Below are 26,698 nucleotides of genomic sequence, written 5' to 3' on the forward strand. Positions count from 1 at the left end.
AAAGTTAAAGGGGTATTCCAGGAATCAGCATAATTAATATACAAGTGGGCACTCAAAATATAAGCTAATGTGTAATTAGTTTTTATTTAAAATTTTGCTCCCCTTAGCAGAAAATGCTGGTGACATAGACTGTAATTGAAGAATTAAAATGCTACCGGCCCTTTAATCAGTCCGTTAATTTCCTCCGTGCGGTCCGTCGCAGAAAAGAAGATGGCCGCTGGTCACATGTCCACATCACATGTCCTGTACCTGCCTGGGCAGGGTCATGTGATCACCACTACGTTTCGCTGTAGTCGGTTGGTTGCAGTGCATCCAGTATGGCCAGTGTTGTGGTGATGGCAGTTACACATCATTACTATGGTAACAGAGCAAGAAAACCTGTTACATCATTCTTGTTAGCAGAGCATAAGTGGTAGGAGGAGTTACTGAGAACTAAAGGATCATGGAACTTGTAGTTTCCAGTGGCGGCCATCTTAAAATCATATTATTTTAGCTCCGTTTTGTGACTAATGACATTGAGTATTGTTGTATTCATTTATTTATATCATTAAGGGTTTTTGTGTCAGACGTTCATATTCCCGGAATACCCCTTTAATTTTATACAAAAAGTATGAGAGCAAAGCTCCTAATAAGCATATTGCACTAATTAAGATGCTGATCGCTAACGAACAGCATTAGTGGTTAATAAAACTGAAATGGACTGGTAGTTTACCTTTAAGTGTAAAATGAAAACTGAGTTGTGATATGTTGCACAGGGCAACAAAGAAAGACTTTTTTGTAACAAGTTCCATAAATTTCCCCATTGTTCATTTCATAGCATACACTGTAACATGCTAGTTAGCCACAATAATTGAATGTCATCTTTATGGAAATAGAGGAAGGAAAAATTTCACAAGAAAGATGGAAGTCAATAAAACTTACCTTGATCACCTCAGGGCATGCATAGTGAGGAGACCTGGACGCAAGGAAGTGAGGCATGAAAAAATGTAAGAAAAGGAAAGACAGAGAAAGAATAGGGATGTTAACAGAGGACAAAGTGAAGAATTGGTTAAGTAGATTCATGTTTATATCAAGTCATGTAGATGTTGGTACCACGTTGTAATGGAAACGATGTGTGATATACCATTGTCTTCTGACAAACTGTAAGCTGGGGTTGAATTTATAATGTGAATATTTCTATGAAATCTTTGAAAGGTATGTTATCTCAATAAGTTTAACTGCAGCTAAGATCCCTTTCTCTGGATAGCAAAATTATCTCTGCTATTTTTGTATAAGTTAGTGAAGACCTGAACTAAATCCACAACAAGACATATTGTCGTGGATTTTGTAAAAGTTTTATCAGTGAATGATCACAATGCTAAGTACATTCTGTACTCACCCACAACTGGTCTCAAGTAAACTGTCCCCGACCTGCAGTGACGCCATTCCAAAATCTGCTATTCGTATGTTGTTTTTTTCATCTAACAATAAATTTTCAGGCTTCAGGTCTCTGTGGCTGGCCAGGTGGAGAGTTAAAGGGAAAACGATTGTGGATTAGAGACAGACAGGAAAATGCATAGTTTCTTAAAAAATCGTAAAGGGGGATTCTGGTCCTCAGCCCAATTTTTCTACTGAATCAGAATTGTCCCAGGGAGCAAAAATCCTCTTTTAACTTCTTTATGACCAGCCTATTTTAGTACTAAATGTTCATGCACTTTTATTTGTTATAGCCCTAAAAATGTGCCTGGTAGCACCAGCTCATGCCACCAATGTGCTTGCCACTGGTTTTAGTGGACCCAGACTCTAAAGATTTATAATCTCCAAAGTTTTAGTGGAAAACAAACTCATGTGGAAATTACAATACAATTTCCATTATTGCATAGCAATGCTCATTTATGACATCAAAATGCTCGATTTTGACATCGCAATAACCGTTATGACTTCAAATACCCCTATGTGACATCACATTGTGCCATTATTACATCAAGATGCCCATTTTGCAAGTCACAATACCATTCCATAATGTCAAAATTATGTTCTTTTTATGAGTTAAAAGTAGTTCATTGTGGCATCATACTGACCATTCTATGCTATCACAATGCTATTATGAAATCAGAATGCCCCTTTTTGACATCATGTTGCCTCACTTTACATTCACAATATCCATTATGTCGTTGGAAGTCTGGATTTTGACATTCCAATAATGGCACCACAATGCACCTGTATGGCATCTTAATGCTCCTTTATGATATGACAATTCACAATTTTGACATCAACTGACCATATTGTCACATTACAATACTCATTGTGACATCACAGTGCCTGTTTGTACCAGAAGTATCTTAGTGTTTGTTAAATTTGACATGTGAGAAGTTTACCTAATCTACAATGTTATCTAAGTTCCCTACTTAAAGTGAACTTGTCACCAGGAATGCCATTTGTAGCTGGTGACAAGTTCCAATAACCTCTGCTATGCTGATTTCAAAAATGCCATTGTCAGCATTCTGAATCATTTCAGTACTTAACAATAGTTTAATTCATATAACCTGGCTCCATGCCAGCAGAGTGTGGTGCGTCATTTGGGAGGGGCATCTGTAGCAGGCTGTGTGCCTGTGTCAGTCTCCTCGACTCCATACAGTTCCCACCCCCTCCCCACTTCCTATCGAGTGTATTGAGAAGGCAGGCGAAAAAGGGGGATGGTGTGGTTGCAGCTGCCCTTCCCCCTGGACTCACCACATGCTGCTGGTAGTGAGCCAGGTAATGCGAATTAAACTTATATAAAGTACTGAAAGATTCAGAAAAAAATTGCATAGATCAGCATAGCATAGGTTATTGGAACCTGACACCAGCTAAAATGACATTCTGGTGACATGTTCACTTTAAACTGAGTTGTAGATGGAAAAAAGCTTTTGGTAAGTCAATTAGAAATAGATTAATATTTGGGCAACTAGTCATGACAATATTGTGACCATTTTAGGTTATCCCAGGCAATGTTCATGAAAAAGCAACCATACCCCAGTTAATGGGACTTTATATATCATGATTTAGGTCTGTAACCATTTAAGTACATGGTAAATTTTTGTTTTATCACGTACATCAAGCTGTCAAAACCCTGTTCCTTTTTTTCTGTATCCGTCAGCTCCTTTTCAGGATATGGAGGCTGAATCTTATAACCTTTTCAATTCAGACTATCTTTAGCAAACATTTATCACGTCACTGCCCGCAGAAAAAACAAAAGCTCTGACTCACCATATAGAGTAGCTGTGACAGAAATCCAAAGCGGATATGATTTGTCGGAAGAATTTTCTAGCCTCCTTTGGAGTTAGTCGTCCCTTTTTAACCAGGTAGTCAAAAAGTTCTCCACCAGACACATGTTCAAGCACCAGATATCTGAAAAATAGAAATATTCAGTGGAAATTATATAGTATTAATTATGTAAAATAAAAAGGAACTTTTAATATTTTTCAGCACTACCTAATATGAAAGAAAAGTTTTCATCTGCAAGGAATCTTTACAGTCACTGATTCTTGATATGTGAGTGATCTGGTCAATAGGGAGATTTATTTGCAGGTAAATTTGGATCAGCATAAAACAAATGTTCTCCTTTTTACTTTATGCAGGAACAGATGTATCTTCACATGGTTCATCACCATTACTTCAATGGATAAGGCTTCTGAAATTTTACTATGGCTTTTATGTAGTTCTCATTAGCAACAGATTATAAAGTTCTTCTTTTTAGGCAGCACTCTAAAAGTGCCTGTTTGATTTATTAACTTTCTATTGCAATGCTAACCTGCAATCGTAAAATACAAAATGGACGCAAATTGTAATTTACTGATATATACAGTATATATATATATATAGGAACTATAAAAAGCCAGACTTATGACACATGTGCCCCAAATATATTACACATTCTTAATCACAGATATAGCAAAATAATGTGAATGACATAATATGAAAATCCGATGGCTTTAGTGATACAGACTAAAGAAAAGAATTTCACTAAATGTTTCCTACAGTCTAATTCTAAAAGTCACCTAATAAGCCTCAATTTGAGAAATTACACTTACCAAGCCCGGGCACCATAGACGGCTTTGGGGGGACGTATATCCGGCCACAAATTTGCGGCTGATATATGTCCCTCATACGTTCATGTGAATGCACCCTAACAGTGGAAACTTCCAGGCAAGGGGCATCATTTTTTCTGTCCACTATGGGCATAATGTCTTAGGTGATCCCAACGTGTCAAGCTTAGCGAAAAACAGCGCCAGGATCAAGATAAAGAGGAGCAGAGGTGAGTATTTGTAGTTTTTTTAATGCTTTTTACATGGTTGATTTCCTTTAACTTTACCATTAGAAACAGTTAAAATAATTTCCATGCATCATCATTTTAATATAACCACTCTATGACCTGCCTCTTTTAGCCCTTTGAGAAAAAAGCATAAAACCCCATAAAAGTTGCAATTTTGATGGTAGGTGCCAAAAATCGTAACTTTTTCATGCGTTGTATATCAAAAGAACTGAACTGAAGAAGAGAGAGAGATCCAGAAAAGTTGACACTGAAAGTGCAGTCAGAGATATAGGGAGAAAACCAAGTGTCCTACAGGCCAATGCAGCAAAGCATCCTGAGGAGGAGCTAGTGATCCACAGTATCAAACCTGCCAAAAGATCCAGAAGAATGAGGAGCGAATAGTCACTTTTGGACTTAGCCATAAGGAGATCATCAGAGACTTTAGTAAGAGAAGTTTCAGTAGAGTGCATAGAGCAGAAACTAGATTGTAGGAAATCAAGGAGGGAGATTAGAAACTGGTCGGTAGTTAGCAGCACTGGATGGGTCCAGAGAAGATGCTTGAAAGATGAGGGAAAGACACCCGAAAAGAGAGAGAGAGTGAAAATTTTAGTGAGGTGAGAAGTGACTGCTAGGGAGAGGGACTGTAGGCGATGTGAGAGGAAGGGTTCCTGATGCAGGTGGTGGGACAAGCAGATGAAAGGAGCCTGGACACTTCTTCCTCTGTGACTGGCTCAAAGGAAGAGAGTGAAGAGGTACAGTACCGGAGCGTAGAGGATTAATGGAGTTAGTGGATTGAGAAATAATTTCCTGGCAGATGCCGTAAATTTTGTTTTTAAAGCAGGAGGCCAGAACTTCAGCCCCAATGCCGGTGACAGGTGGCTGTTAGTAAGGAATGAAGAGTATCGAAGAGCCTTTTAGGATTGTTTAGCAAGGTGAAGAGCAGAGTTGTAGGATTTGAGCATAAATTTGAAGTGAAGAAAGTCAGTAGCAGTGTAAGATTTTCTCCACAGATGTTCGGTGCTTCTGGAGCATTGCCATAGGAAATAGGTTTGTGGCGTGTGCTGACATTTGTGTTTAAAGGCTTGAACTGAGGGTGGTGCCAGGGTGCTTTTGAGAACATGATTATAATGGTTAGTAGCCAGGTTTGGACAAGAGAGAGGAGATGGGGGACAGTGATGACTGCACAGTCTCTGCAAGGTGAGAACACTAATGGGAAGTGGGTTCCGGTATGTATGATGAATGGCCAAATTCTCTACAGGAGAAGAACTATTTAGATTGAAAGAGAGAACGTTATGGTCTGAAAGTAGAAAGGCATTATTACTGAAGACAGAAGAGAGTCGGGCAAAGAGCAAGTCAAGGATGTTTCCCTCTTGGTGAATGGGAGAATCAGAGAGTTGTAAGAGTCCTAGAGAGGTAGTAAGTGATAGGAGCTGAGAGGCTGAAGAGGAGATGGGGGTGTTCATAGAAATGTTAAAGTCTCCCATGATAAGTGTTGGGATATCACAAGATAGAAAGGGAGGGAGCCAAGAGTCAAAGTGGTCAAGGAACTGTTAGGGTGAGCCAGGAGGATGGTATACAACGAAAAGAAAAGTCTGAGGGTATGGACCTCAAAAGATGGAAAAGTAAGAGAGGGGACAGGAGGAATGACCTGGAAAGTGCAATGTGGAGAGAATATTATGCCTATCCACAGTCACAATGTCTGGATCTATGATATAATATTTCTTTTAGTTAACTAGAGGGAAAAAGCTGCAATTCTAAAATGATCTTTTTTACTATAAATTTAGTGCAGTTAAACTTGCAATTTAAATAGAATGAAAGTTGTATTCCCTCAGACATTATGATTACTACAATAACACATTTATAGAGTATTTCTTTATTCTTTATACTGTATATCATCCATCTATTGCCTATACAGCAGTGGTGCTTAACCGGGGTTCGGTGAATCAGTCTCATGGGTTCGGTGGAGCCTCTGCCATGAAGGTCAAGACACACACATATTTGATTTATCACTAAAGAAGGGTTCAGTGAATGTGCATATGAAACGGGTGGGTTTGGTACCTCAAACAAGGTTAACAACCACTGGTCTACGGATATGGTCATGCCAAATAATTTCCTTGTTTTCCTTGTTGTTTTATCTTATAATGCATGGAGACCAAAAGGGTCCCTCGGCTGCCACCTAACAACCCTGGCACAGAGAGATACATTGCCTCTATAACCCCTAGATTCTGTGCTAATAATGCATTCAGTATATTAGAGGCACACTCACTCACAGTGACAGCATCTCCCAGAAATCTGCCACCTGGAGTTCACATTGTGTGGCCTCTGAGTGATATTCTTAGTGATCGCAGAGCTATGGGACTCATAACGTAGGCGTTACCATTCTTAGGAGAAAGGGTTTGTTCTTGTCTAGAGCAACTTTTCAGGCAATATTACCACACATACATATGTCTTTCAACAGAAGACGTTGTTTCTGGGTGCTTCTGTACTTCCATCCACCTCCACTGTTTGATCTATCTTATATAGCTATTAACATATTTATTAAGAAACTTCTTAAATTTTAGTCCCCTAGTGATACAATAAAGATAATTTTTAACCTCTTACTATGCAATTGTACTTCGTTTGCAGTTTTAGCTCCTATCACCCAGTGAGGATCAGTGTAAAATCCCAGGGCGGGGACTCTCTAACCAGACACTTCATGATTTCTCTAGTTCTGTGTGCTGACAATGTGATTATTAGGGTACAGGTTTATATACACTATCATTTAGCTTCTGAACATTCACTAGTATCTGACACATAGAAAAAGAGAGATAAGACAGATCAGAGATGAGAGATGATGAGATCCATGAGATGGATATAAAACACATACACACAGACACGGCATGCTCCCTTCCTCCCCCAATGGAGGGACGCCCCCTCAATTGGGACTGACAGGCACCTTCCCTAAAGAAATTTGCATCCACTTTAAGAAAAACTCAAACCTAGAGCTTTATGAGAAGCAGCAGTAGTAAAATGGGTGGCACTCTGTATATAGGTATGTATTATCACATGTTTTTTCTGACACTTTTTTAAAAAAGTTTTATCATATTTTGTCATCATAAAATAGGACTTCCTTGAATAGGACATATTATTTGGAATCCCTAGTATTCCGGGGGTCTGTGCCATGTTAGTGAAAAACTGCTTTAAGAAGCACATGGTGTCCAGAGTACATCCAATAAAGGTAAGAAATCACTCACAACTAATCTGCCATCCCCACTATTCAGCCATATTGATAAGCGCTGTAATTTGGTACCCTTGTAAGTCAGGCTAATATTCCTAGGAAGTTTAAGCTTTTGCTAGTATAAAATCAGCTTAGCTATTTCAGTATTTGAATGGTTTAATAAGATAAAAGATATTTATGCGCATTAGTGACCTTGAATGATTAAGATGCTTAAAGGGCTTACCAGGAATTTGCCTCAATATATGGTGGGATATGGTAATTATGTCTTAGAATTTAGTTAAGACATGTATCATTTATGATCCACACATTAGTCATTGTGAAGGGACGTTCAAACAATTATATTGACCTCATTAAATAGAGAAACCCTTTTGACCTGACACCTTTTCAGAGAGTCAATATAGAGGACAGTGGTGATAATGGCTCCTGCTTCTAATGTGTGATGGCGAAATAAATCATACTTTCCTGGCTTTATCATAAAGACATTTTAATTAACAAAGAGAAGTAAGGTGGGTGGCAAGGCAGAGACTCGAACTACCTAAGTAGCATCATTTGGCCTAAGAATTAGAAGGTTAAAGCTAAATGTGTTTCCCTGTTATTCAATAAAGAAAAAAAGTCAATGCTTTTTAGTTTCAGCTCTATGAATGAAGGTTAGGCAAAAAATAAAAAATAAAACATATTAAAAAGGAAAAAAATCTTTTAAAGAGTTTTACATTTAACCATATTACTTTCAACCATTGCATTATTTTTTAATAATTTTATTTACTGGTTTTATATTTATTTACAATTCATTACATAAATATTAAAAAATTCCTTAAAATATTTTGTAGCAACTCTACTTACATGATGGCCTAGGCAGAGCTAAAAAGAAGACATTTTATAATTTTACAACACCCTTCAGTGGAAAGAAAGTGCTGATGGCGGAGACCACCTGTTAGTCCAGTCTGTCACCGGTTTCTTGGCGGTGACTACATACTGACTCAGCAGTGCTGGATGTTCAACACTATTCTAAAACATAGTTAGAAAGTCTCTCTAATCTTACAGTGAGTGACCAACATTGGGATATACTTAAATTTGTAAAGCTCCCCCTGGCACTGAGTGGCACAAACATGTTGTTGTAGTGACCCGCAGCCAAGGGCACAGGATTAGCTAGCCTGGGACTGCCTGCTGCACTCCATCTGGTCCCCCAGTGCAGCACTCCTGTCTCCAGTCTGGGTTGGGTACACACTTGTGTCAGCTGTCGCTCAGATGCCCGGCAAGTATATGGATGGAGGCAGGAGTCCTCGACTCCCTGGTGGCCGTAAGACTTGTAGGCTGTCTCCCCAGAATGTGCACTGAGGGCGGCTATGATCTCTCCTTGCCCACAATTCAAAGTGTTTCTATCAAATGGGGAGACTCCGTGATGACAACAGCACAGAGCAGCAGAGCCGTGCACAAAAATTCATGCTGCCACCTTGCGACAGGCCACTATCCCTGCACACTAACGGTGCTGTGCACTCCACCTAGTGGCCATGTCAGGATGTACAATGGAGGAGGGAGGGGGCAGGTAAGCTTCTCTCACTCATCGTCGGGAAACTGGGGGCCTTATGGAGTTGCATTCGGTCCGCGGGCCATAGTTTGGGGACCCCTGCCTTAAGGACTTTTTTGGTTTTGTGTTTCCATTTTTCACACCTCAGCTTCAAAAATCCATAACTTTGGAATCTTTTCATGTACAGAGGTGTGTGTGGGCTTTTTTTCTGCGTAGCAAATTGTACTTCAAAGTGACGGAACATAGTATTCCATACCATGCACTGGGAAATGGGAAAAAAATCCAAATGCAGTGAAATTGGTGAATAAAGCATTTGAAGCATTCTGTGGTGGGCTTGGCTTTTACAACTTTCACTTTGCACTCCACATGACACCTCTCCTTTATTTGTGATTATAGGGGATACCAAGTTTATTGAGGTTTAAAAAATAAAAAAAACTTTTGTTTGAAAAAAATCTTCATTTTGCTATGTTTTGACGCTGATAAATTGATATTAATGATCACGGGGATATAAAATTTATACAGGTTTTACTGTGTTTAAATACATTAAAAACTTTCTGTACAAAAAAATGTCTTTCGCCCCATTCTGGCGTAAATAACTTTTTCATACTTTGATGTGTTTTTTGTGGGACAAGTTGACTTTTCCTTTGATACCATTTTGGAACTGTATGACCTTTTGACCCCTTTTTAGCACATTTTTCATTTATGGCAAATTGGCGAAAAAATGGCATTTCGGACATTTGGGCACTATTTTCCGTTACAGGTTTAATTCCCCAGAATAACTATTATTATATTTTGAACAATCAGGACTTTGGGGATGTGGCTATACCTAACATGTTTACAAAATGTACTATTTTTGTAATTTTATATCAGTTCTAGGGACAGGGGGACATTTAGGGTTTTTTAAAATTCTTTCTTTTTTTGACTATTTTTCAGACCCCCTAGGGTATTTTAATCCTAGGTTGTTTGATCTATTCTACCATATACTTATATGTGGATTTTGCACAACATCTGTTACATTGTGCCACTGGCACATAATAACAGATCTTGAGAAATTACACGGCCTCTGTCAGTAAGGGTTTAAATTAAACTTTGATTACAACTTAGGTCAAAATCCCATGCACAGATATGCTATGCATTAAAAGTGTGTATTTCAGGACAAATAAATAAGTGATGACATGTTAGTTGCTGTCATGTTATTCACCAGGAATGTCATTTTTAGCTGGTGACAGGTTCCAGCTATGTATGTGTATTTATTGTACTGAGAAATGTCACAGCATGAATTTGATCAACTATTTAATGTTTTTCCATATTAATCTAAATTGAGAGGGAATTGTGGGATAGTGTGGTGGTCAGGACAATCATTTATTTTGTGAACAGTGTTTTATAAATTAATTCTATGTTGATAGCCTATGCTTTTCAGTATTCTGAATCATTTCAGTACTTAACATAAGTTAAGAAGATGTGGTGAGACTGTGTCTTCTCATGCATTCCTACTCCCCTCCACGCCATCCCCTCCCCTGCTCAATGACATAATAAGAAGTTGGGAGGGGACTGCAGGAGTGTGGAGCATACTGACACTGCCTGCTCCCAAGGGCCTCACAACACGCTGCTAGCAGGGAGCCAGGTAATGTGAATTAAACTTATATAAAGTACTGAAATGATTCAGAATGCATGCAGAAGGCATTTTTTTTAAATTAGTGTAGCATAGGCTATTGGAACCTGTCACCAGCTAAAAATAACCTTCCTGATAAAAATATTATATTGAGAAATCTTTCGACTGCATTATCAGTCCCCCAGTAGGTTAAGCGTAGTTTAGCTATATGATTAAATCTTCTGAGAGAGCCAGAAATCTTGCTGGTTGGTAGGTGATTTAATACTTATTTCATGCAATAAAATGGCAATTAATTATTTCAATTCATACAATGTGAGTTGCAAAATTAGAAATGTATTAACATATTTTCCCCACTGTAGATAACTGCATTTTTATTTTTAGTTCAACTGTTGACTTTGTATTATTTGTATTGTATTTGTATGTGTTTTTATTGCACTGAAGAATGTCACAGCATGAATTTGATAAACTAAATACGGTTTTGCCATATTAATCTAAACTGAGAGGAAATTGTGGGATAGTGTGGTGGTCAGGACAATCATTTCTTTTGTGTACAGTGTTTTATTAATTAAGGCTTAGGGGACCCTATGGCGGAGAGTAAGTGGCGGTGGAGGGTAGAAGTGGCAGGAATATAGGAATAGGCAAAGCAATGGGTTCTCCAGGTGATCTATCTTTGAATATGCCGCAGAGGAGGTCGCAATCATTTTTGAGAAGATGCAGTTTGCCCCTCTGCAATGAGGAAGGTCTGATCGGTAGAGTCTTTGACATGACATTGTCACATGATCCTAAAGATGGTCTACTGAGTTTTATGGATAGTCTACAGGGTATTTAGAATGAATGGTTACTTTTATATGACTTTGCATAATACCACATAGTTTTTGTACTGTATTTTTTCTGTACATTTTAGATGTTAGCTGTAAAATAAATGGTTTCTTATTTTTTAAAAAAAGAAATGTTTGAGATGAAGTGTTGTCCAGAGATATCACACTTTTTAAATCTTAAGGCCAAGGAGGAGATAGATCTCAGTTTGTTTTCAATAAATGAACAGAACTGTTTACAGAACACGGACATTCTTATGATTAAAGATTTGACAAACGTACCCACAACAAGTTAATGGAAGAGCTTCTATTGGCAGATGTTATTGTAGCAGAAACTCAAGCAATGCTGTAGTCAAGTTAAGATGTTCTCACACTTGTGCTTCAATATAGCGTGTCCTCATTATGGATGTAGCCTTTTACAGAGCATAGCACAGCTCACCCTCATTACAGGGCTCTCAGTATGGAGAACTCTCATTATAAGGCTTTCATGCTAGCCCTTTACTCAATAACACCCTTGTTACCCATTTCTGGTGAAGTCTTTCAGCATCTTTATATATTGCGCTCATAAATGATCCGATGAAGCTCAGTATATTTATGACTTCTCCTACAGCTCTTCTTGACCTGTACATAAGGATCATTATTAGAGTTCAATACACCCTTAATAAAAGCCTAGGAGTGCTTCGGATAGTATTTTAAGACATTATAGATGCCATTGATAAGCTGTTAGTACATATCCCAGCTCTATATCCTTAAGATTCTCCACTGAGGAATCACTTGATTGGAAATCATTTGACATATGCATTTTAACATGGAATAGCTGCTTCTATGTGCTATGTTGGCATAGATTAGCTTAGAGAGTAAAGTAGGAGAATATACTTGTTTATAAACAAAACTGTCAAATAGGACAGGAATATCAGTCACCATTATTGTAACAATTTCAAAGTACATTTGTAGCATGAGATGTCAAAAGGTGACAGGTCCTATTTAAACCACCTCCACCATTTTCAACTCTTTGGTCTGCTGGGCTGTCTTATCCAGGACAAGATCACCTAACCTTAGGGAGTCTGCAGTATTTAGCATATTGTGCAGTGAAAATTACAATTCAGGAATGGTGGTGGATAAAAAAAAAACAACTGCGCCCAAAGATGCCAAGGGGATGGATTTATCTTAACTTTGAGCTATGTTTTTACACCCATAAATGGTGCTTCTCTGTAATTGCGCTATGTTTACAGCAAAACGGCAGCAGCATTTGCTAAGATAAACCCCCCACCTTGATTTTGAGTTGGTGAAGGTGCTAAAAAGGGTGATCTGCTTTGAAAAAAATCTCAGAACAGTCAGACAACAGCTACCAAGGTATAAATGTAGGATGCATGAGCAGAGGTATAGCTAACCATTATAAGATTAGAATTTGCGTGTATAATTAGCTAATTATTTCAAACCACACACTGAATTTGGGGCACTAGTTTACAAAAAGGATGTAGCTGAAATAGGGGGTGCAGAGGAGAGTACCCACAATAATAAAGGGGATGTGTAAATTAATACAAATACATGTGATCACATTTTGCTGTGCAAATTTTAAAAATTGCAATTATTGTATGAATACGGCAATTGGTTGGACAATACAATGATCTTTACAAATGCTTTACAAATGATTTACTGTTAGAGTAGTGAGAATAAGAATGGTAGTTCCTATAAAAGTTATGAGTATTGAATTTCTCATTGAGAAGTAACCTTCTTTTTAAATGGGTTAAAAGAAATACATCTCCTTGGTTCTCTGAGCTGGCATTTTCTTTTTAACAACCACTACAGCAGAAATAGGGTCCTTTCCACCCCATTGATCTTCAGGGCCCCAAACCATTGTTTTTAATGCGTCAAGGCCTAATCCCTGTCACAGGAACCCCCGCGATCCATATCGTTCCAAGCGTTCCTGTGTATTTCAAGCGTTTCTATGTGTCTCCAGCGTTCCTGTGTGGCTCCAGCTTTCCTGTGTGTTCCAGTGTATCCTGCGTTCCAGTTCCTCCTCCTGTGGTCCCGTGGTCCTGCTCCTGGGTTCCTGATCCCGCTACCACCGCGGACTAGGCGCACCTGTGGAACAACCTGCTGGTACAGGAGGTTTTAACTTTTGTAAATGTATGAAAACATTATAAAACCTAAACAAATTTGATATCCCCGTAATCGTACCGACCCACAGAATAAAGAAGACATGTCCTTTGAGGCATACAGTGAAATCCATAAAATCCATGCCCACAAGAATATGACGCAAATGCGTTTTCTCACCAATTTAAATACCACCATTTTGAAGTATAATTTGTTATGCAGAAAATAAGCCATAACACAGCTCTGTACATGGAAAAATAAAAAAGTTATACATTTTTGAAGGGGGGGGGAGTTAAAAATGAAAGCGCAAAAACGAAAATGGGCATCGGCGGGAAGGGGTTAAAACTTGCAAAAATGAGCAAAAAAGTTGTACATAAGTTAAAAATTGCATGGAGCATCTGGAAAACAAAGATACATAAGGCACACTGCACAAAGTGCAGACCAAGGTGTACTTGAAGAACAACAGCAAAAATTGCAGTGAAAAGCCACAAAAAATGACAAAAGTCGTAAAAATTAAACAAATAAACTAGCAGAGGATACATGTCCCCCTTTGTACAAAAATGATCAATAAATTGCAAGATAAGGAGAGAAATAGTTTTTATTTGGGTGAAAAGTGTGTGTATATCACAGTTAAGTGGTTAGTGAGGTTGAGGAATAACAGATCTCTTACCTAACATGGCTGAAGGAGAGGTGTAGGTATTTGCGCTTGTAACAAATAGCAATGGTATGTTTACACTAGCTAAATGTAATAAAAAGATCTAGGTAACAATACAACCTAATAAGAAAGGGGGATTTTAGGAGTTAAAAATGGTGATGCTCACCCACTCTTAGTAAGCAAGTAAGCTTGCGGTCCTATTGTCTTGAGAAGCCATGGAGAATGGGGTTATAAAGGCGACCACCGGAAAATTAGAGAGAGGGTATGCATGCGCATGATAGAAGATGAGCGTCCGACTCGTCTTTAAAGGATCGTTGTCGTTAATCCTATGGATATAGACATCAGTGGGACATGTATAAAGACATCTGAAAGGTATTGTGTGTGGTTTGGGGGGTATCTGGTCACAGCCAGTAAATTGCTACTTCATTTAAAGTCTATATAATCTTATGATTTACTTTCTTATCGTCTGCATGTACATTCTTTGATGATATAATCATCTGATTGATGGTGTCATCCATTACCTGCAGAGAAAATTTCATACACATACCTTACTGCAAATAATCTATTGCTATTTATAGAACTGAGAGTAATACAACACTGTTTCATTAGGACAATCATTATAATCTAAGAGAGGATAAGACAAAAATAGTGTACATTAAAGTGGAAAATCCCTTTACACAAGTCAGAGTTGGCAACTTCATTTTCTAATAAAATATAAAACATTTACATTATTCAGGTGGAAGAAATGTAATCTAAATCTAGAACAGTGCAATTTTGGCTAAAGTGTTAAGTTTTTAACACCTTCACGCTCTGTGCCGTGCAGAGGTGCGGGGGGTGTATGAAGAGAGCGGTTGCCAGGTCAGCCTCAGGTTTTGCTGGTGGTTATTGCCGGGGATGAACCACATAATGGAAAACAGCACCAAAATGTCCAAAACGCGACTTTTATACCATTTTACATCACAGAAAAAATGTAAAAAGTCAGCTCATTTCTGTACACCATAGTATGAAAAAGTTATTTTGCCTATATAAATTTGGTATCCCTGTGATCATACCGAAACTAAGAATAAAGCAGAGGTATTATTTGGAGCTCATAGTGAAAGTCATAAAAACGGAGCCTACAAATTTCACCAATTTTTTTCCAGCTACCCAGTATACGGCACCGAATAATAAATAATGTAACACAGAAGTAAAATTTTTTATGAAGAAAATAAGCCCTCACACATCTCTGTACATAGAAAAATTAAAAAGTTATGGATTTTTGAAGGTGGAGAGCGAGAAATGAGAGTAAAATCCCTCGGTCCTTGGAGGAAATCTACCATTTGAGTTAATTCATTATGAACCAAACATACCTTGAGAATGCTGTAGCTACACTGATGCAGGCACATATCTTGTTTAATCTCTGAGCTGAGTGGTTTTGCTGTAAAAACAATTATGGGCCGTTCCCATGAAAAGTCCGACAAATTTTTTTTGCATGCCCCATTTTAAAGGTGCACCAAAAAAGTGGTGCATTCTGTCTGTACAGAGGAAGCCCCAGATTTATGAAGAACGTGCGCTAGGAATCCTGAATCTGGCGCCGTCTGGACTAGACACTGGTAAACTGCATATAGTGTAGTTTGCACTGTTGTTAGTAAATGTGATCCAATGTGTACTGTGGGCAGAAGAAAATATAACTAATCAAAACTATTCTGTATTAACAGGATAAATGGTGTAATAAAATAGTGAAGTGAAGAAGGGAACAAACGGGGGGGGGGGGGGTATCAGGGAATAGCTGAAGCTGCAGCACTTCTTTTTGTGATAAAAGAAATGTACTAGTGGGACAAATTGTACTTAAAAAGCCTTCTAGGGCCTCTTATTGTTTTTGTGTCGCCATTTCTGGGAGCAATCACTTTTTTACTCTTCAATCAAAAGAGCAAATTTTTATTTTGCACAATAAGATGATCTATTCAGTGGTGCTATTTTGGAAATACATACTTTGTATGTGATCAAACTTTTTGATCACTTTCTAGAAGAAAAAATTGGGAGGCGTGAAACAATTTGGCTTAGTTTTCTATTTGTATTGTTTATGCCTTTCACAGTACAAGTATAATAACATAATATATCATCTTAGCCAAGGTCATTAAGGATAGAGCAGTAGCCATTTTGTGTTTTTAATTAGTTAGTTTTTATACACAATATATAACAACTTATGAAGAAAAGATTTTTTTGTATTTTCTTATTTGCAATCAATTACAATTATTAAATATAATTAATTGTAATTTTTTTCTCTACTCTCAGGCCTTGCAAAGTGGGAAAAAAGTAAGCATGAAAAGAGGTGTTTTTATTTCAACAAATACTGTGTTTCTGTGAATATGACTTACTCATTCCCCTCATGCATTATCTGTCATTTTCTACTTTTGTCAACATCGATCAACCTTGTATTCTCTAGTTTCTCTGACGGTTTTACAATTACATCCAGATGAGACTTCTGAGTCCTCAAGGCCAAAGTGCCTAGACTGGATGTTTTTTATCCCCAACGGTTACTAACACGTACAAAAAACAGAATCAGCGCCAATGATAGGGAAACACTCTTGCGACCTACCCATAAAAACATGGAAGGTACCAATAGAATTCCCTTTGTGTCAATAGGGAAGATAGTTGGTCAATAGTTCGTGACTCACTACCTGGCACTACTGAATTTCATAACCCTCCGATTATGGCATACAGAAAACCTAAGAATTTGGGCGACCGTCTAGTACATGCTGACACACAGACAGAGGTTGATAGAGTGCCTAAAAGAACCGGTTGCTTTCCTTGTTTAGGCTGCTGCAACTGTAACGATATGCTAAAGGGGGATACTTTTCATCATCCACAAACAGGTAGAAAATATCATATCAAACAATATTATACCTGCTCTTCAATGTACATCATCTATTTAATTCAATGCCCATGTGGCCTTTTATACGTTGGCGAGACCACCCAAGAGTGCCGCCTACGTATAAATCAACATACCGTATATACTCGAGTATAAGCCGACCCGAGTATAAGCCGAGACCCCTAATTTCAACACAAAAAACTGGGAAAACCTATTGACTCGAGTATAAGCCGAGGGTGGGAAATGCATTAGTTACAGCCTCCCAGTATATAGTCTGCCAGCCCCTGTAGCATACAGCCTGCCCAACCCCTGTAGTATACAGCCTGCCCAGCCCCTGTAGTAGGAAAAAAAATAACACTGTACTCATCTTTCCGACGTCCCCCATAGGTCCTCTTCTGTCTCAGACTGTCTCAGACAGAAGAGGACCTGTTACGTCTTTGCCTGTATCGTCTTCTGTCCACGATATGCGGCTTAGAAGGCGTTGAGGTTGTTCAGTGTTCCTGTGTGTGAACTGAGACTGAGATTGCTGCAGGGTTGATTGTTGCACCACACCCGCTTCCCTGCAGTCTAGCAACAGTTAACCTGCTGTGAATGACAGATCTCTCCTCCAGTCACCTTGAGGGGAGGTTCCCCAGTCACCTATATTACTTCCCAGCACAGGTCCCCCAGCGCTGGTAATATTCGTATTTTCAGCTCCCCAGTCCTTTCAGCGTTTTGTTCTTATATTGACTTCTCTGGCATTCTGACTTTGGCTTTCGTTACTTACCTCGGCTCTCGCTTTCTGATTCTGCTTATATATTGCTCTCTCCGTTGTGACCCGGTTTACCTGACTTCGCTACCTTTGTGTATTGTTTGTTTGTCGTGTTCTTTGTCTGCACTGTGACCTAGGAAGGGATCGTCTTCGTGGTTGTCCCGTATCAATAGGATACCGGAGGCAAGTAGGCAGGTGACAGCATTGGGGGGCTCAGACTTAGGGCTCACTGTCTGGTTTGTTGTCCCTGTATCCCCGAGCCATCATTACATTATTACCAGCCCTTTAAAAATCCTTAGTTTGCTACGTCTTCCGGATCCGCCAGGATGAGCTCCATCCCGGATCTTGTGCATCGCATGGAAGGCCTAGCAGGCATTGTGGCTGATCTGGCTAACCAGGTCCATGTTCTAACTCAGTTTAGAGCAGAGACCCCTGCCACGTCTCCTGCTGCTCCGCAACCTCCACTCCCCAGTATTAACAAGGTAAAAATGTTACTCCCGGATCGATTCTCAGGTGATAGAGAGAAATTTGAGACTTTCAGGGAATCCTGTTTGCTTTATTTTCGGGTTAACCCGTTATACTCCCAAACTCAAATGGTGGGGGTGGTTATTTCATTACTCCAGGGGGATCCCCAGGCATGGGCCCTGAAACTACCTCCAGCCGCAGAGGAGTGGTCCTCTTTGGAACGCTTTTTTCAATCCTTGGGGGCCATATACTCAGAACCCGATCATGTTGGGCTTGCGGAGTCCAGTTTGCTGTCTCTTTCGCAGGGTACCCGCTCTGTGGAGGAATACTGCATGGAATTCCGCAAACACTGCGTAACCTTGAACTGGTGTGAACCGTCCTTGAAAGCCCTTTTTAGGAAAGGTTTGTCAGAACCTGTAAAGGATGCCTGGATTGGTCATCCTGATCCAAACTCACTGGAGCAAACCATGGCCTTAGCAGTCCGCATTGATCGTCGCCTACGGGACAGACGAAAAGATAGAGTAGATGCGAGTCACTCCTCCGGGTCACCTTTACTTTCTCCTAAAAACTCTGTCTCTCCTATATCTGAACAAGAACCTATGCAGTTGGGCACGGCGAGAGCCAAAACCCGGAAAGAGCATCGCCAGAAGAATCGTCTTTGCTTTTACTGCGGTGAATCTGGACACTTCCTGAGAGGCTGCCCTACCAGACCCAGGCCACAGGCGGAAAACTTCAGCGCCTGAGTGGTAATCGGGAGTGTCACTCAGGCGCACAGGTATCTTCCGACTCTGTATCTAAAATTTTGTTGCCAGTGTCTCTGTTTGCTAATGATAAGTCTATATCTGGACAAGCTATGGTTGATTCTGGATCCGTTGCTAATTTTATTGACTCTGCTTTTGTTTCAGCCCTAGGGCTGGAGTTGGTTAACCAGAATCCTCCTGTCCTGGTTGTGGGGGCAGATTCTACCCCTTTAAGGGGGGGTAGAGTTTGTTTCAGAACTCCACAGATAACCATGCAGGTTGGTGCTATCCACACCGAACGGGTAGTGTTTTTTGTTTTAAAAAACTTGTCTGCTGATGTCATTTTGGGGTTTCCATGGTTATCTGTACACAATCCTGTATTTAATTGGACCACTGGAGAACTGGTTAAATGGGATCCGCTGTGTTCCTCCCATTGTAATACGCTGTCCCTCTCTGAATGTCAGTCAGAGGAAGAAACTCTGCCTGAATTTATCTCTGATTTCTCTGATGTTTTTGATAAAAAGACTGCCGAGTCCCTGCCTCCACATAGGCCTTATGACTGTGGGATCGATCTCATTCCCGGGTCTAAATATCCCAAGGGAAGGATTTTTAATTTGTCTTCCCCAGAACGAGAGGCTATGCGAGAGTATATACAAGAGAGCCTTCAAAAGGGTCATATACGACCCTCGAATTCCCCTATGGGGGCTGGTTTTTTCTTTGTGGGGAAAAAAGATGGTGGACTTAGACCCTGTATTGATTACCGTGAACTTAATAACATCACTGTCAAAAACCAATACCCACTTCCTCTTATCCCTGATTTGCTTAACCAGGTGGTGGGTGCCCGCTGGTTCTCCAAAATTGACCTCCGTGGTGCCTACAACCTGATTCGCATCAAAAAGGGGGACGAGTGGAAAACTGCTTTTAATACCCCCGAAGGACACTTTGAATATTGTGTGATGCCCTTCGGGTTGTGTAATAATGCACCAGCAGTATTTCAAGAATTTGTGAATGATATTTTTCGTGATATCCTGGGTCAATATGTGGTAGTCTATCTGGATGATATTCTGATTTTTTTCCCCTGACTGGTCAACCCATATCCGACAGATCAGGGATGTTCTCTCTAGATTACGTAAGAATTCCTTATGTGCCAAGTTGTCTAAGTGTCTGTTTGGGGTCCAAAAGATTACTTTTTTGGGTTATATCATCACCCCTAAATCTTTTTGTATGGATCCACTCAAGGTCACGGCTATCGAGAAATGGGAACATCCCAACACTCTTAAAGCCCTTCAGCGGTTTTTAGGGTTTGCCAACTATTACCGCAAATTTATTAAGAATTTTTCTGTTGTGGCTAAGCCGTTGACGGATCTCACTAAAAAGGGTGCTGATCTGACCAATTGGACTCCAGAGGCGGAGCAAGCATTTGCACAGCCTAAAAGATGTTTTGTAACCGCGCCAGTTTTGACTCAACCTGATTTGAATCACCCTTTTGAAGTTGATGCATCCGAAGTAGGGGTGGGAGCAGTGTTATCTCAGGGATCAAAGTCTCTCACTAACCTAAAACCTGTAGCGTTCTTCTCCAGGAAGTTCTCCTCTGCCGAACATAATTATGATGTGGGTAACAGAGAGCTTTTGGCCATAAAATGGGCATTCGAGGAATGGAGACACTTCCTAGAAGGAGCTAAACATCCCATAACTGTGATTACTGACCATAAAAACCTGTTATACTTAGATAATGCTAAACGACTGTCCCCCAGACAAGCTCGCTGGGCACTCTTCTTTACTCGTTTTAATTTTGTTGTTACTTACCGTCCAGGCACTAAGAATATCAAAGCTGATGCTCTATCATGTAGCTTTGGTAACGACAATACCCCAGAGGTTGTCCCAGATAAGATTCTATTGCCTGGTATTGTGTTATCTGCTATTGACCATGACCTCGCCACCGCTATCTCGAACTCTCAAGATCTTGCGCCTAGTAATCTTCCTATGGGTAAATTGTTTGTGCCACATAATCTTCGGCTCCGGGTCTTGGAAGAGATCCATTGTTCTGTGCTCGCCGGACATCCTGGTATTGCCGGCACTAAGTATCTCTTAGAAAGGTTGTACTGGTGGCCCTCGTGGTCACGTGACGTTCAGGAGTTCGTAGCAGCATGTGATATATGTGCCAGGTCTAAGGTGCCCAGAAGAGTACCAGAGGGACTTCTCCAACCTCTCCCTCTGCCTAAAAAACCCTGGACTCATATCTCCATGGACTTCATAACTGACTTGCCTGTCTCTCAAGGGAAAACTGTCATTTGGGTGGTTTGTGACCGATTCTCGAAAATGTGTCATTTAGTACCCCTCAGGAAATTACCCAGTGCTAAATTATTGGCCTCATTGTTCATAAACAATATTTTGCGTCTTCATGGTATACCAGAAAATATTGTCTCTGATCGGGGGGTACAGTTTGTCTCTAAATTCTGGAGAGAATTTTGTGGTCAATTGGGAATCTCTCTTTCGTTTTCTTCCGCTTTCCATCCTGAGACTAATGGGCAGACAGAGAGACTCAACCAATCGCTTGAACAGTTTTTAAGATGCTTTATTTCCGATAACCAGGAGAAATGGAGATCCTTCCTCCCGCTCGCCGAATTTGCCTTAAACAACAGGGTTAGTACCTCATCTAAAATGTCGCCGTTCTTTTGTAATTACGGGTTCAACCCAAAGTTTTCGTCCTGCCAAGACATTGAGTCTGTTAACCCTTCCGCTGAAGCAACGTTCCAAAGGCTGAGCTCAGTCTGGGCACGGTTTCTGTCGAACCTGGTGAAAGCCCAAGATACCCAACGGCGTCAGGCTAATAAAAAACGATCTCCCGGTCCTGAATATAATGTGGGGGAACGAGTGTGGCTATCTACAAGAAATTTGCGTCTCAGAGTGCCATCTGGGAAATTTGCTCCTCGATTTATTGGGCCATACACGATTAATGAAATTATTAATCCCGTCTCTTTTAGGTTACAATTACCTAGCTCTCTTCGCATTCATAATGTTTTTCACAAATCTCTTCTGAAAAAATATATCCCTCCCGTGTTACCCGTGACTAAACCACCAGCTCCTGTGGTGGTCCAAGGTGAACTAGAGTTTGAGGTAGAAAAGATTTTGGATTCCCGCAGGGTACAAAACTCTGTCCAATATCTGGTCCATTGGAAGGGTTATGGCCCGGAACATCGTACCTGGGTCTCTGGTAAAGATCTCCATGCTCCACGTCTCCTCAACATATACCACCGCCAAAATCCTTCTAAACCAGGTGGGAATAATGAGGGTCCAGTGGCCCCTCGTAAAAGGGGGGGTACTGTTACGTCTTTGCCTGTATCGTCTTCTGTCCACGATATGCGGCTTAGAAGGCGTTGAGGTTGTTCAGTGTTCCTGTGTGTGAACTGAGACTGAGATTGCTGCAGGGTTGATTGTTGCACCACACCCGCTTCCCTGCAGTCTAGCAATAGTTAACCTGCTGTGAATGACAGATCTCTCCTCCAGTCACCTTGAGGGGAGGTTCCCCAGTCACCTATATTACTTCCCAGCACAGGTCCCCCAGTGCTGGTAATATTCGTATTTTCAGCTCCCCAGTCCTTTCAGCGTTTTGTTCTTATATTGACTTCTCTGGCATTCTGACTTTGGCTTTCGTTACTTACCTCGGCTCTCGCTTTCTGATTCTGCTTATATATTGCTCTCTCCGTTGTGACCCGGTTTACCTGACTTCGCTACCTTTGTGTATTGTTTGTTTGTCGTGTTCTTTGTCTGCACTGTGACCTAGGAAGGGATCGTCTTCGTGGTTGTCCCGTATCAATAGGATACCGGAGGCAAGTAGGCAGGTGACAGCATTGGGGGGCTCAGACTTAGGGCTCACTGTCTGGTTTGTTGTCCCTGTATCCCCGAGCCATCATTACAGGACCTATGGGTGACGTCAGAAAGGTGAGTTTTTTGTCTTTATGTTTTTAGTTGACTCGAGTATAAGCCGAGTTAGGATTTTTGAGCACAAATTTTGTGCTGAAAAACTAGGCTTATACTCGAGTATATAAGGTAAATCCACAATTCAAACCGGAAAAATGGACCTTCCCCTCCCAGATCATTTTCACAAACACCACCACAATGTTTCTCAACTCAGATTTCAAATTATTGATGGGGTACAAAGACATCGTAGAGGTGGGGATAGAGAAACAACGTTAAAGCGACTCGAATTAAAATGGATTTTTGAACTTAACACTCTTGAACCATCCGGGCTCAACAGAGAATTTAAAATGGGAGGGATTATCTAACTACCCCTTAAGGATACTTACGCATCACTTGTCCGTTTTATTATGTTCTACTAATAGTGTTCATATGTAGTGACATTGTACACTTACCTTTTATGATTATTTTAATTGTATAGAAGCAGTGGCTATATGGATAATCATTATTTTTACTTTTTTCACAGATATATGCACAAATGGCCCTAATTCACTTTTGCACCCATACTTACCTGTCCTTATCGATTAGACTCATCTTTTGCTCCTTGACCAGGATTACCATAATGAATAGGTACGACAACACTTTGTCCTTTCGGATGTCTTCATGGGTCTGTTTTTCTGTAGCTTGGAGGTGTGTATATGTTTTCCCCTGAATTGTCATTGTATTTGAGTTACCTGATATACTTTTGGACAAATACGTGGGCATGAAAAATCTGACTCATGATATGCCAGGATTCTTTTGGCATGAGCTGAAGGTAGTGCCATTCACGTTAAGTCCATTTAGCCCGTATGGAGTACCCTATGGGGACATGTGCTGGGATCGGACATTACCAGTTTTGGTTTTTGTTTACCTTTTCCATGCCACCCCCTGGGTACCAAAATAGAGGCATAAGAACTCATAGATTATGAAATGATGTGTGTTTCAGATGAATGTATGTACCTCCGAATACCGTTTTTCTCCCATTTTTAAATTTTTTTTGACCCACCAGACTCCTTTGTCTGAATCTACATGGACACAGTGGCTTGCCCTTTAATATCCCGCTACCAAATAATCATATCCTCATGAATTATATTTTTAAACGCTATATGTATAGTTAACTCTTATTCTTTTATGTCTCTCTGCTTTTAAGACGGGGCAGACTCATCTATGACATTATTTTTACTAAGCACATTAGCGTAATCTCAGTATACTTATGGAGGGATCACATGACTGGAGTAGCAGTCACATAACCGAAGCCTGATTTTGAGCCACGGAGCCCTCTGAATCCAACTGGTTTATTTGATCACCATGACAACGGCAATGACTACACAAGCGCCATAGTGCTCCCGGACCTCTGACGATAGGATGGACTAATTACCTTAACAATACACATGTATGGGGCCGAGACACACGGAGGTGTTTGTTTATGCCAGTGCATCTTCTCCTCTTTATTGGATATTATGTATATTTTTACGGGGCACCAGATGTTTTAAGATATGTATTGTATATTTTACATTTCTGCTGCGATATATACATTGTAAACTTGAACACAGATAATGAATTTTATTGGATGATCACGCTACACAGGAAATGATGTCACTAACACTTTCTTTTTTCTATATATGTGTTAACCTTTGTAATGATACCTATGCTTGAGAAAGATTCAACTGGAATCAAAACGTCAAAATTTTTATGCTTGGATGATGTTACAATAAAGGCTTTTTGGAACTGAATTGTACCGGGTGCTGTGGCTCTCTCCATTCCCTAGACCGGATGTTATACATTATGGGATAGTACTTCAGGTTACTGTTTCTGGATGACCCCTACACAGGCAAAATATGGGCACAGGCAAACCATGTTGAACGGCATCTGTCAATGTTAAGTTGACACTTCATGTATAGATTTTATAGCAGAAGGCAGGAGATACAAGCTATTTTTCTTGGATATAGAGCAAAGCCAAAGAGCAACCATTTAACTAAACATTATCTAAGGGCGCATAACATGTGGCCAAGAGGGATAAATGTGGTGCCATTCCCAGCAGCACCCAATCATCTGGTCTCAGTTGTTTGTCTGTTTCTCTAGGCTGGTATAGTTTCTTTCTGAATATAGTTTTCAGAAAGTGGCACATTGTTTGGGAAGTACTGATCATGCACCATGCGTCCATCCCTGGGACGCAGAAGGAGGATCCCCTATCCCAGAGTGGGAATTTATGTCATCATGAGTGCCTGTCTTCACTGAAGTTTGGTTGGAATTGTGGAATATACATAAATTACCATAGAGAGAGGCACATTCATTCATTTTCTCCTCTTTTGAAGTGTAATCTGGCGAGAATGGGAGTCCTAAATCCGGAATCTATTAGACATTTATGGCACAAAGTAAATGGCAATATACCTTATGGGAAAAAGCATAATAGGAACAAGAAACAGCCAATGTGGCTAACTAGTCTTGTAAGGAAAGCAATAAGCGAGGTGCTACAGTAAATCGTGAAGGTAGCGATGAGGCATTACAGGATTATAGAGAGAAAAATAAATCCTGTAAAAAGCAGATAAAGGCTGAAAAAATAGAGACTGAGAGAAAAATTGCCAGAGAGAGCAAAAATAATCCCAAATTATTTTTCAAGTATATGAATGATAAGAAACTAAAAACAGAGAGTGTGGGTCCCCTTAGAAATAACATGGGGGTCATGGTGGAAGGAGATGAGGAAAGGGCCAGTCTACTGAATGTCGCCTTCTCAACTGTCTTTACCCAAGAAAATCCCCTGGTGGAGGACACAATGAGGAATAATGTAAATTCTTTTTGGAATGTCAACAGTTTAACCCAGGAAGAGGTACGGCGCCGCCTCGCAAGCACTAAGATAGATAAATCACTGGGGCCAGATGGCATACACCCCCGGGTTCTGCATGAATTATGTATCATGATAGACAGACCGTTATTTTTAATATTTGAAGATTCACTGAGGACTGGTTATGTTCCACAGGACTGGCGCATAGAAAATGTGGTACCAATATACAAAAAAGGATCAAATAGCGATCCTGGAAACTACAGACCCGTGAGTCTAACTGCTGTGGTGGGGAAAATATTTGAGGGGTTTGTTAGAGGTGCTATCCTGGAGTATCTCACTGTGCACAACCTTATAACCCAGCGTCAGCATGGGTTTATGAGAGATCGGTCCTGTCAGATCTGATTGGTTTCTACGAGGAGGTAAGTTCAAGACTGGATCTGGGGGACGCTGTGGATGTTGTATATCTGGACTTTTCAAAGGCATTTGACACTGTGCCACATAAAAGATTGGTATATAAAATGAGACTGCTGGGAATAGGAGAAAATCTGTGTATTTGGATAAGTAATTGGCTTAGTGATAGAAAACAGAGGGTCGTTATTAATGGCAGATTCTCAGATTGGGTTGATGTTACCAGTGGAGTGCCACAGGGGTCAGTATTGGGGCCACTTCTTTTTAATATTTTTATTAATGACCTTGTAGTGGGTTTACACAGTCAAGTTTCAATATTTGCAGATGATACTGCAGATGAAGCTGTGTAAAGTAATTAATACTGAGGTCAATAGTTTAGCATTACAGAGGGATTTGTGGAAGCTTGAAGAGTGGGCAGAGAAATGGTTGATTAGATTTAATGTAGATAAATGTAAAGTTATGCACTTGGGCCATGAAAACAAAAAGTATAATTATGTTCTAAACGGTCAATTACTTAGTAAAACTGGAGCTGAAAAGGACTTGGGGGTAT

General features: G+C 40.1%; 2 protein-coding genes across 10 annotated transcripts in view; one reads left to right on the top strand and one right to left on the bottom strand.

Annotated features, from left to right (window-relative positions):
- The window catches only part of JAM3 (junctional adhesion molecule 3), a 397,725-nt gene that overhangs the window by 211,620 nt on the left and 159,407 nt on the right, over positions 1 to 26,698 (top strand). The gene's annotated exons all lie outside the window — the stretch shown is intronic.
- BRSK1 (BR serine/threonine kinase 1) overlaps positions 1 to 26,698 on the bottom strand; it is a 191,266-nt gene that overhangs the window by 54,485 nt on the left and 110,083 nt on the right. For 8 of the 9 annotated variants that reach the window (XM_072156758.1, XM_072156760.1, XM_072156757.1 and 5 more), the window contains 3 exons: positions 3,229 to 3,369; positions 1,379 to 1,495; positions 922 to 955 (listed from right to left, as the gene is read on the bottom strand). In XM_072156758.1, coding sequence (XP_072012859.1) covers positions 922 to 955; positions 1,379 to 1,495; positions 3,229 to 3,369 — 292 coding nt within the window. Of the gene's footprint in view, positions 1 to 921; positions 956 to 1,378; positions 1,496 to 3,228; positions 3,370 to 26,698 lie in introns of those variants that run through there. The other variant, XM_072156766.1, reaches the window with a different exon arrangement.

The sequence above is a fragment of the Engystomops pustulosus genome, chromosome 6, assembly GCF_040894005.1.
Source record: "Engystomops pustulosus chromosome 6, aEngPut4.maternal, whole genome shotgun sequence".
NCBI classification, from domain to species: Eukaryota; Metazoa; Chordata; class Amphibia; order Anura; family Leptodactylidae; genus Engystomops; species Engystomops pustulosus.